Source organism: Eulemur rufifrons, chromosome 30 (genome assembly GCF_041146395.1).
Source record: "Eulemur rufifrons isolate Redbay chromosome 30, OSU_ERuf_1, whole genome shotgun sequence".
In the NCBI taxonomy this organism is placed as follows: Eukaryota; Metazoa; Chordata; class Mammalia; order Primates; family Lemuridae; genus Eulemur; species Eulemur rufifrons.
Window position 1 is genome coordinate 107,446,777 of NC_091012.1, and position 12,622 is coordinate 107,459,398.

At 42.7% G+C, this 12,622-nt stretch overlaps 1 protein-coding gene across 1 annotated transcript; it reads left to right on the forward strand.

Annotated features, from left to right (window-relative positions):
- The first annotated feature begins 8,662 nt into the window (after positions 1-8,662).
- LOC138379016 (testis-specific Y-encoded-like protein 1) lies at positions 8,663-10,456 on the forward strand. The gene is given in 2 exon segments (XM_069464296.1): positions 8,663-9,817; positions 9,820-10,456. Coding segments are annotated over 2 exon segments (1,206 nt in total). The 3' UTR covers positions 9,871-10,456.
- Positions 10,457-12,622: the final 2,166 nt, after the last annotated feature.

The following is a 12,622-nucleotide window of genomic DNA, read 5'->3' on the forward strand; positions in this document are numbered from 1 at the left end:
GTTCATGGGCCCCCTGGAAAGCAAATTAATTCATGTGCATGTCCCCAGAGAATGCCAATAGGCATCCATTTGCTGAAAGAATGCCTGTTGTTCATTTGCTGAACGAATGCATTTTGCACAAATGGTGTAGATATTAATAGTATATGTTGCAAGGCTCATCACAGAAGAAACAATGAAATAGCACATTTTCTAAGATTATACTTCCCCTTTTTCATACATGCTTTTCATGTACATTCTTCTATTCAAAGGGAGGGGGGAGAGGAAGCCCTGCTTTCAGCAGCCCAATCTCGTCACAGGAGTTCCCTAGCTAATCAGAATTTTAAACACCTACAATTTCTCTACTCTTTGCTCTCCTGTGTTTTAACTGCTTGCCCTCTTCCTCTACCACACAAATAACTCTTAGATTATATTAGAGGACAGTAGAATTTTTTAGATAGATTTTTAAAAATTTTACCTCCACAAAAGAAAAAGAAAAAAAAAAAGGAAAACTTTAATGGTAGCCAGTAGAGGTAGCAGAAAATTCATAATGCAATACTTCAACAATTTCATTAATTTACTCATTCAACAAATATCTGTTGAGCACAGATGCTCCTTGACTTATGATCAGATTATGTCCAGTAAACCCCATCATAAGTTGAGTAGTGTATATGGCTTTCACACCATGGTAAAGTTGAAAATTGTAAGTTGAACCCATCATAAATCAGGGACTGTCTATACTACTCTGTAGTAGTACTCTGTGAGGAATCAAGTAACAAAATAGTCCTGGTCCCTACTCTTAAAATACATCTGACCCATTTCCACAATCTTAAATTGAAAAGCACATATAATATTAATGTGAAATGTTTCATTTCAATAAATTTTATCAGCATAAAAATCACCAACAGAACTGTTTCTCTATTGTGCAAACACATCACTATTGTAAGGGAGAAAAAGTAATATCTTTTCTTTACCCATCACTAGGTTCATGACTGACACCTGAGAAATAAAAATAAAATCCTAAGACTTCCAACTGACTGAATGGACCCCTCTTGGCCAAGGTAACCCCAGCAAAACCTTAAAACTGAGCTCCCAGCCATAACAGGATGGGAGGCCAGACATGCCTCATTATATCCCCTCCCTTGTTAACCACCATTACACTTTCTTCCCCAAGGGTTTAACAAAACCAGCTTTTTGGAAAGATTTGCCCCACCACTGATTTCAATCAACTACCTAATGTTACTTCTCCCCTTTGTGGTTTTAGCACAAATGACAAGCATTCCTTCCTGATAAGAGCCCATTGACCACGGAGTAGTTCTGACCAGTCTATGCAGGCTGCATACAGAGGGTTTTTGTGTCCTCTGCTTCACCTTTTGACATCAGAGACCCAAAAACTCCACCTTTGGATCATGCTAATGTTGCCATCTTCTCCATCTTGCTCGGGCTGGTCTCGGACTCCTGAGCTCAAACAATCTGCCCTCTGCGGCCTCCCATAGTGCTAGGATTACAGGCGGGAGCCACCGTGCCCAGGCTAAAGTATGATTTTAACCTACTCTGTTTAGCACCAAAATTTGGAGAATTTCTCAAAGATTGGTCCATGAGACACTTGTATCAGGATAATGTGGGAAACTTGGATCTTAAGTCAGGGTTCCATGTAAGCACAGCCTAATACAAAAGATATTCTTGTTGGTTTGTTTGTTTGTTTTTGAGACAGGTTTGCTCTGTCACCCTGGCTAGAATGCAGTGGTGTCATGATAGCCTCAAACTCCTGGGTTCAAGTGGTCCTCCTGCCTCAGCCACCCAGAGGGCTAGGATTACAGGCATGAGCCACTGTGCTCGGCCAAGACAAAGGTTTTGATACAGGTAGTTTCTTAGGGAAGTGAACTCAGGGAGCAGGTGTGAGCACTTAAAAAATAGAAGGCAGATAAAAACACACAAAGATGCATTCTCAAGTTGGCCCCTTCTACTGATGACTGGTGTTTAAATTTGAAGAGATCTCTAAAGACCTTAATGGAATGGGGTCTCAGACCTGTTCACCTGAAGATGAGAGAAAGAAGCTTTAACTCATTGGATCTCATCTTTTATTGGTCCAGGGTCACTTAGGGAGCGTTAACTTTTCCATCTTCTGAATTACTCATTTGTCACTGCTGAGTGGGCTCCAGCAGCCACTCCAGGCTATTGTGTCAGAGAAACCTGGGGTAAGAAGCAAGAAATATGAGGTGCTGACTTGGGGTGAGGTGCTATCCAGGTGCACCTATGTGAAACAGACCAAAATCTACTTAGAACTGTTTCACATCAAGGCTACTGGAGCCCAAGATGGGTCCAAAATTACAGGCAGAAGCTTCAGGGATTTTGATACAGCATTTGAAAATGCCAGTTCCTGGTTATTATCCATTGTTATGGGTGGAATTGTGTCCCCTTAAAGTTCATATGTTGAAGTCCTAAACACCCAGTACCTCAGAATGTGATGCTATTTAGAAATAGGGTCATTGCAGATAGAATTAGTTAAGTAATTCTTAACTTACTTAAATTGGAGTAGGGTGGGCTCCTCATCCAATATGACTAGTATCCTTATAAAAAGGGGAAATTTGGACACGCACGCACACAGGGAGAATACCACATGAATGCTGGAGTTACACTGCCACAAGCCAAGGAACTACCGCAAATAAGGAAGGAGATCTGGAACAAATCTTTCTCTAGCACTTTCAGAGGGAGAGTGACCCTGCCAACACCTTGATCTTAGGCTTCCAGCCTCCACAACTGTGAAACAATAATTTCTGTTGTTTAAGCTGCCTAGTTTATGGTGATTTGTTAGAGCAACCGTGGGAAAGTAATACACCCGTGATCTATTGGATCCCAGTCCCTGGGGGTATGGTCTATACTTCCACACTCCTAACAAAGTTTGCAGGCAGTTCTTTTTTTTTTTTTTTTTTTTATGTTACAATTGATTTTTTTTTATGCTAATTATATTGAATATTTTCTTATGTGTTTCTTTGCCATATACAGTATACACACACACACACACACACACACACACACACACATATCCTCTTAGGCAAAATGTCTCTTCATGTATTTTGTTTATTTTCTTTTTTTTTTTTTTATTTTTTTATTCATGATAAATTATTAAGTGAACAGTGCAAGTTAAAAACAATAGTTTCATATTTTTTCCCCACCCCCCCTTTCCCGAGTCAGCACCTTCAAGTGTTACCACTCCCCAAACGGTGCGCAATGCACTCATTGTGTAGGCATACCCCCATCCCCTCCCCCACCCCCCACCTCAGTCTGATGTCGAATTGGTGTCGTTCCCAGATTTGTATTTAGGTGATGATCAGGGAAACCAATTTTCTGGTGAGTACATGTGATGCATGTTTTTCCATTCTTGGGATACTTCACTTAATATAATGGGTTCCAACTTTCTCCAGGAGAACCATAGAGATGTCGGATCTTCATCATTCCTTATAGCTGAGTAATATTCCATGGTATACATATACCACAGTTTACTAATCCAATCATGTATTGATGGGCATTTGGGTTGTTTCCACATCTTTGCTATTGTGAATTGTGTGCAGGCAGTTCTATGTGCCCTCCAAGTTTAAGAAACCTGGTCTAGAGTGAAATAAATATTGTCGTATCTGAGCCCCAGGGAGAGTGACTCCAGAAAGGCTTGCTTTTGTCCAAATACTCTTCTGAAAATCCAAAGCAACACATTGGATGCAGAACAACACCTTACATGTAGGGAAGGAATTCTCTTTCTGAAAGTCAACTCATGTAGCACACTTCAGATTATGGTTGCTACTTAAAATCAGAAGCTGGAAAAGTGGTAGAGGAACAGGCTACAACTTCACCCCCACCTCAAAACATCTGTACAGAACAGAGTGGATAAATGTAGAGAGACAATGCCCCTGTACTTTCTCAACCCCTATCAAAATCTGGATATGTACATGCATATGTGATGCCTTATTGTGAAACAAATAGGAACAAAATGAAAACCAGGCTTGGAAAAGGTAGCACATTATTAACCTGTTATTTCAAAATGGAATAGAAGTTTTCAGTACACGTCAATGTTAAAGAAAATACAGAGGAAAGAAGATACAGTCGGGAACACTAAAAAGGAAGCCATTGAAACCATCAAAAACTGCCTATGCCACCTTTGCAAAGAGTGAAACCACTTAAGAGCAGGAATCAGGTCTCTACCCCTCTCTAAGAGTAGACACATGGTAAGTGCTGAGTACAGAAACACTGAACAATTTCTGAGACACAGAGTTCCTGCTCTTAGTGGACCCAGATTCTTGCACCAGGCTAGTGATTCCTCTATTATTTTTCAATCACTCTGCACATTGATTGGTGTATGCTCCCATCTCTCGGGTGCTATGCTTAGAGCTGAGATATAACTTGAAAGGATGTGACTTTCAGCTTTGACTTTGGAAGCAGTCACCTGCTAGTGACTACTTCCAACAGTCTGTAGTTCCTGATATGCCAGCCTAGCCCAGCACCAATGCCAACTGCAGTGAATGAAGTATCTACCATTTCTTGGCAATTTTCCCTTGATCTCTGGTGTGAGAAGGCACTCAGTAAATATTCAAATGAACTTTCAAAGAATGAACAAATGGGTGAATGGATATGGCATAGGAGAGCACCTGTCATGTGAACCATCATTTTTAGAGTGGGGGTAATGTAGACTAGAAGAAGACCACGGCTTGAGGGTTTTCAAAGCAATTTCATATACAGTACTGGAAACAAAGTAAATACCAAAGCACACACAAACTGAAAATATGGGGAAGCAGAAAACAAGAGCCTGCCTACAAGAGGAGAGGGGAACAGATTTGGAGGGATATGTAGAAAAGCAAAATTCCTTTTTTTTTTTTCTTTTTGGTGGGGCGGAGGTGTGGGGAGAGGCATTGAGGGACAGAGAGAGTAGACAAAGAAGAGAGAGGTGTAAGAGAGAGCCCACAGAGTAGTTGCTTGACAGATTTACAACAATTGAGAAGGATTTCTTACAAGCAATAGGTTTTTGGCTGGGTGCGGTGGCTCATGCCTGTAATCCTAGCACTCAACCGAGGCCGAGGAGGGCGGATTGTTTGAGCTCAGGAGTTCAAGACCAGTCTGAGCAAGAACGAGACCCCATCTCTACTAAAAAAAATACAGAAAGAAATTAGCAGGACAACTAAAAAAAAAACATATAAAATTAGCCGGGCATGGTGGCACATGCCTGTAGTCCCAGCGACTCGGCAGGCTGAGCAGAAGGATTGCTTGAGCCCAGGAGTTTGAGGCTGCTGTGAGCTAGGCTGATGCCACAGCACTCTAGCTTGGGCAACAGAGCAAGACTCTGTCTTAAAAAAAAAAAAGGAACAAATAGGTTTTTAATTCCTAACTTGAGTGATTTTCTCTTGCAACTAAATGACTCCTGACTAAGCTAAATGGCCACCAATAGAATGTAGGCTCAGAGAGGGCAGGGATTTTAGTCAGTTTTATTTGTACCAAACAGAGTCTAAGGCGAAATAGGGGCTAAATAGAGGCATACATAAAAGCACAAAGTTGGAGACACGACCCAAGCAAAAGGATGATTTTGTAATCTGCTTGCCCTCCAGCTTAAGGTTAAGGGGTTTCTAACTAATAGGGAAGGTGTACCAGGATATCATCCATTTGCCCCTCTAGACCTGTGCTTCATCTTTCTCCATCCTACTCTCTGCCATAAAAGCCTAATCTGTATAAACCATATCAATGTCCTCCTTGACCTTTAGTTTTCAGTTAGGCTTATGAAGGCTATGGGTAGGAGACCAGGAAGAAAATAAAGTGAGGTCAGGGTATTTATTGCCATATCTCCCTCCCTGCCAGTTTGTCTTGAGCTGGATGGGTTCTTCAACCAAAGACAACCTTCTCTATGAGACTCTTGCCTTTTGCATTTCAGCAAGTGCTTTCTCATCTCCCTTCAGGCTGAGCAGTAGTAACATCTTTGAAGTTACCAGCACTAAGCTTTGAAGTTCCTGCAATATCTTTTAGGGTTCCCCTATATCCCACTCACATCTTTATAAAATAGTGCCTTTATGAATGCCCCCTTGAATTATCCTAATTCAAGAGCATCATTTGTTTTCTGTTGGGGCCCTGACTAATGCAGGAAGAATTCAAATTAGCTTTTTTTTTCCAGAATAATCCCTCTAATGTGCATCTTGGTCTCTAAAAATTACAGCTTATTCAAAATGGATTTTTATCTGAGATGGTGTAAGGGGTGAAGGAGGCAAATATTCATATGAGAGGGAGGGTTAAGCTTGCTGATGTAGATGATGGCTACAGCAAAGGCAAACCAGTGACTTATCTTTCTGCAAACATTTCCTTGTCATGCATGATAAATCAGTCCATAACATACTATTCTGAACAAGACCACAGATTTATAAACCTGGAAAAGATGCAAAAATTACCCAGCTTGTTCTTTGTATGAAGCCACATATAACATTTTTTTTCCTGTGTTTGGAATCAGTACATGATGTTGGAGGTGGAGGATAGGAAAACCTGAGAAATACTTCCCCTTAGCATTGCTTGGTTTTGTATATACTGAAAATAGTATGATTGTTTAATTATCTTATTTGGATGCATTTCAATGACTAGAACCTTAATTTGGGGTTCTATACCCCGAAAGAACTTGGAAATAAGAGTGAGAGAATTAAATTAGGAGAAACTGATCTCTGATATGCAAATCTATTATATTAAAAATATATTTGATTGTCTGTTTACTCTCTTAACAGTTTCTTTGGCTGTGTAGAATCTTTTTAATTTAATCAGGTCCCATTTATTTATTTTTGTTGTTGCTGTGATTGCCTTTGGGGTCTTCTTCATAAATTCTTTGCCTAGGCAATGTCTAGAAGAGTCTTTCCCACATTGTCTTCTAGAATTCTAATAGTTTCACACCTAAGGTTTAAGTCTATTATCCACTGTGATTTGAGTTTTGTGAGAGGTGAAAGGTGTGGGTCCTATTTCTGTCTTCTACATGTGGCTATCCAGTTTTCCCAGCACCATTTATTGAATAAGGATTCTTTCCCCAGAGTATGTCTTTGTCTGCTTTGTCAAAGATTAGATGGCTATATGAGGATGGTTTTATATCTGGATTCTCGATTCTTTCCACTGGTCTGTGTCCCTGTACTTGTGCCAATACCAAGCTGTTTTAATAACCACAGCCTTGTAGTATAGTTTGAAGTCTGGTAAATTAATACCTCCCATTTTGTTCTTATTGCCTAAAATTGCTTTTGCTAAACAGGGTCTTCTCTGGTTCCATACAAAGCATAAAATTATAAGAGAGGACACAACAGTAACAAAATTTGGGGAACTGGAAAGCTGATGGACAAGCAGGTGTAAAAGATGTTAGGAGATAGGAGAACACTGAATCTGAAGAGAGCAATAAGGAAAGAACACAATGTGCCTCAACTCACATAACAAAATCCTCAATGGCAGCATTATGTACCTCTAGAAGTGAGGGAGAATAGGGGAAAGGAAAGATCCAAAATAAGGAAGATGAGTTTAAAATCTATGCAGGAAGCAATTAGGTCCCCAGATACACTCCTTCATTCCTTAAGACTTTTTCCATTCACCCCAGAACATTATTGAAGATTTATTTTCTGGAAAGTTCAAAAGTAGGTTCTTTATGCTTGCTGAGCTCCAGGTCAGTTAAGATACTGGACAGAGTTGTCTCCACACCTCCTTCTCACACTGCTCTCAGAATTCCAGTCACCATGCCTTCACCCTCAAGGCAAGGTACAAGAAGAGTCTTCTCTAAGGAATATGACCAACCCAAGAGGAAAGTCCTAATCAACACCCCCCCCCAAATGGCCAGGTAGCTAACCCTATGGTGACATTCACAGTTGACAAATCCCGCTCATGCTAAAAGCTTCCAATCAGCTTTCTAGTGTCCCTCTTGTAAACAGACAGCCAAGGATCACCAGGTAAGCAGAAAAAAAAGCAATTAGAGGAAACAAGTACTTTGTTTAACCTTTCTTCTTCCCACATAATCTATCAAGACCTCACAGAGCTGAAAATATAGTATAACCATGAAAAAAAGAATAGGACAAACAGGAACAGAGATTTACAAGAAGGAATTTTAAAAATAAAAAAAATATAAACACAGGTATATATATCTATATAAAACATTATAAGTATACACATAAATGCATACATTCAATTATATACACCCAAGGTTTTCTCTAATTCTGTCCTTCTGGTCCATGCCCAGTGACTGCTGTATGATTAGGTACTTCAGGAAGTAGGATTGCTTCTACAAAGTCCAAGATGCGTCCTGTGTGTACTAACTTACAGTCTACTAAAATGGTTTTCTTATGATGATACTATAATATACATCATTCGTTGAATAGCTACTAGGGGCTAAGAATGAAGCAGGGAGTGGGCGGAGCCAGTGGCGGAAGTGGGCAAAGCAAGAGGCACGAGGGCAGGCAGCCCGAGGGGAGGAAGTGGGCGGTGCCAGCGGCGCCAGCGGCAGGACGGTGGTTACCTCAGGGCGTGGCGGTTACCTCAGGGCGGGTATTACCTTTGGCCTGGTACCAGCATGCGCGGCCTCGGTGGGGAGGAGAAGCCCCCTCTCTCCCAAAGCCGCAGCCTCACCGTTTCCGACCATGCCCCGTGAGACCCGGACCCACACCAGTGCCTGAGCCTCCGTGACGAAACCGAGGCAACACAGGTGATGGCGGAGGCGGGTGAGGGAAGCTTGGAGACCGTCGCGCTCCCACCGCCCCAGCTTTTAGGGGAGGAGGGCGTACCCCGGGATCCCGCAGACAGTGGCCATACTCCTCAGATCCCAGTCGGTGGCGGTCGCGGTCGTGTAGCCCTAGGAGCTGGGCGGGAACAGGCTCCGCCTCCCACAAAGGGCCCGAAAGCAGCCTCTGTGTTGGTGGCTGCTGAAAGCGGCATGAAAAATGGCTTTCAAGATGGAGGAAAGGCCCCAAAAACCTGTGGCGCAGAGAGGCTGTGGTCTGAGGTTATGGTGGGCGTGAAGGAGGAGGATGTGAGGTCTGAAAAGTGCGCCACCCTCTCGGTAGCAATGGATGACGAGGAGAGGGCCGAGGTGGTGGAGATAGGAGTGAAGGAGAATGAGGTGGTGGAGGATCCAGTGGAGGTGGAGAAGAAAGCAGTCAGTGAAGAAATAGAAGTGGCGGAGGAGAAAGCAGTCGGTGAAGAAATAGAGGTGGCGGAGGAGAATAGAGTTGTGGAAGAGGTGCAGGAGGAGGCAGGGCCCGGGCGCCTGGATGTGGCTTGCTGCATCCAGTCTCTGCAGACCCTCCAATGGGAAATGGACATTGTGAATGCTGAAGGGGAAAGGGCCCTCCAACAGCTGCAGGACAGGTTTGGGCGGAGGCGTCGACACTACCTGCAGCAGAGGAACCGCATCATTCAGAATATCCCCGGCTTCTGGATGACTGCCTTTCGGAACCATCCCGAGTTGTTCCCCATGATTACGGGTGAAGATGCAGAGATGTTAAGGTACCTAATCATTTTGGAGGTGAAGGAACTCAGACGCCCTAGGACTGGCTGCAAGTTCAAGTTTTTCTTTCAAAGAAACCCCTACATCAGAAACTACCTGATTGTCAAGAAATACAAGGTCACATTCCCCGGCCGAGTGGTGTGTGTTTCCACCCCAATCATATGGCGCAGGGGACATGAACCCGAGTTCTTCATTGGCAGAAACCAAGACCTCGTCCACAGCTTCTTCACCTGGTTTTCAGACCACAGCCTTCCCGAGTTTGATAGAGTTGCTGAGATTATCAAAGAGGACCTGTGGCAAATGCCACTGCAATACTACCTGTTAGGTGAAGGAATCCCTAGACCCAGACATTGCCCTTAATAAGGGAGCCAGTGGAGATCCCCCGGCCCTTTGGGTTCCAGTCTGGTTAACATCTGCCCTTGAGAATACTCCTGCACAAGGTCCCCTGTCACCACCTGCTGGACTTGTGCTTGGGCAACAGCAATGGGTATGCCTTCTACTTTTTGATTTTTTTTTTTTTTTGGCTGACCTTTCTGCAACCTCTCTCCTGGATCTTCAGTTCTCTCAACCTCAAGATTTATAGTCATGGACATTCTTCTCCGCTTCACAGGGTCTTTGTGCTGTTCTGCATTACTGTCACATTCTGTGTGGCCGTGGTCCACAACCCTTCTAAGCCAAGCAAATAATGCTGTATATTGTACTGCCTTTATCTGCACTGCTTGGACTCTGTTAGTTCCCAGCGCCTCTGGTCTGGTTATTATCACCTGGATGCCTGGCTTTTATCTAGGAGCCCATTCTATCCATTCTGCTGGCTTCTGGCAGTACAGGCACATGGCCTGTGGACATTACTAGGCATTAATGACATCAAGGGAGAGCAGCAGTGGGCCACTTGTTCTACGTGATGTATGTTACTCCATTGCTGTTCCTGTACCTCTGGTCACCTTTTGCTATCTGCCGCTGGCTATGCCCACCCTCCTTGGCTACTGCCAAGGTCCCTCTCTCCCTCTTGTCTGTCCTGTTTACTCCTATCTCATTATAAAAAATTGACAGCTTAGAAACCTCTGCAAAAGCAAGCTTTTTGGTTTATTTTGACTCTATCATTTCCAGAGACAGACAGGTTATCCTGTAAAGAACACTGTTCAAAGCTCTTTTTGTCCCCCTCTGCTCTCTTTCCAACTCCACAGCCTATTTACCAACTCCTAGATGGTTTAAAGGGATAGAGATCTAGATGGAATAAAAGGTGAGATCTAGTTTATAATGGATGGAAGAACTAAAGAGATTATGATGGGTACCCTAAAGAGGCAGAAAACTAAAGGCTAGATGCAGAAATAAGCCAGGTAAACATTGGGTCTAGAGTGAAGACTGAGCTGAGAACCTTCAAGAAAGGGATACTTACTCATCAATGGTGATGGGAGAAGAAATACTTCTCAGGATTGCTGTAGAATTGAAGGGGGTTTGAATATTAAAACCATTACCTAGACAAGGGTTCTTTAAAAGAAATGCAAACAATGCAACTTTGAGTGTTTTCTCTCTCTCTCTCTCTTTTTTTTTTTTTGGAAGGGGGCTGTCATTTACCCTGAGCCTCAGTATTGTCATCTATAAAATGTGGCTAAGTAAGAATTCTTGTTATGCAGACTGCAGATAACACGTGCAGAGCACCGGGAGTTTAGTAGGTGCTGAGTAAATGGTCACTACGATTGTTGACATCACAACCACAGAGCGACTGAGTCAGCCTTGGTGCATTGTCTAGTGTGTGTTGCCTGGAATCACAAGCTCGTGGTTCAGTAAAGGAAGTAACTGTGGGGATGACCCAGCTCAGCCTCCTGAGCTGGCCTGACCGTGGTGACATGGCAGATATCAGTTGGAGCCTGAGTGGTTGTACTTCTGGCCTCTGAATCCTCCAGCCTCCTGTGCCTGCAGGGGAAGGGATGGGGGCTCTACTGAGGCTGGGCAGGAATCCTGTGCGCACAGGCTGGGGAGGGCAGGCAGCAGGGTGCTGTCTCAGGCTTCACAGGCTCGGACATCACGGGACATTCTTCCCGCCCCTACTGACGGCTCACGGCTCAGGGTGCCCAGACTCACCCCTTGCCTCCTCTGACCATCGCGACAGACTTCGAGAACACCTGTAAACGAATTTATGTGGAAGATTGATACTGTGCTCTTATTTTACTAGTATGTAGTAAACTCTTGTTGTTTTCGTTTCTGCTTATTGGAAAACCTGAGCAGTACAAGCTTGCTTTCAGTTGGTAACATTTAGAAGAATAACAGTCTTTACTATATAGAGATGTGAATATAGATATATATTCATACCAGTTTTCAACTTGTTCTTTCTGTTAAACTATATTCTTAGAAACATTTTGAATAACTCCGTCTTGGTTAGGCTTGTTAAATTTTGTCATTGTGGAAAAATAAGCAACAAAAAAGTGTGTGGTTGGATTGTCTTACTTGGTAATTTGCCCTCGTAATATAACAACTTACTAACTGATGTGTCTTTGTTCCTAAATTGCATAAATACCAAGAATTTTCTCTGACATACTGGAAGTGTACCATTGGCATATTTGTCTTCATTTATATGCATGATGGCAATTTTGCTAGATTTCTTATGTCTCATCCTGCCCATAAATGTGCTTGAATGAAATTGTTCAAGTTAATGACAGGTTATGGAATCATTAATGTTGTTAAATGGACACAATAGGCATTATCCCAAAGGTAAGAAAATAGGATACAGAACTGTACCTTCCAAGGTAGGGAAGGTGGTTACTGCTGTTATTTTGCTTTACAATGTTAAGAATTGCAGCTGCCTACTTCAGATGTCACTTTTTCCCACGTAGCTTATGTAGCATCACCGCCCCTTCACGTCCTCAAATCCTCCTTTTCTATCTCTATAAGTGATATTCTTAGTCATTTAGTCTCTTCCCTTTAGTCACTTGTGCATTTAATAAGCAAACATGCAGGGAATACCTATCATATGTGATGTACTCTTCTGTTCCCATACTTTTTCATCTATAAAATTTGTCATTCTTTTCTGCAAACTTCTCATCACCCTCTGTCAAATCTTGCAAGGCTTGCCCTTGGTAATTCCTCTGCTGTATAGTCTAGCGTAGGGAAGATAAGATGTTTCTTTGTGTACTTTGTAGGGACCTCTGTTCTAGAAAATGATAC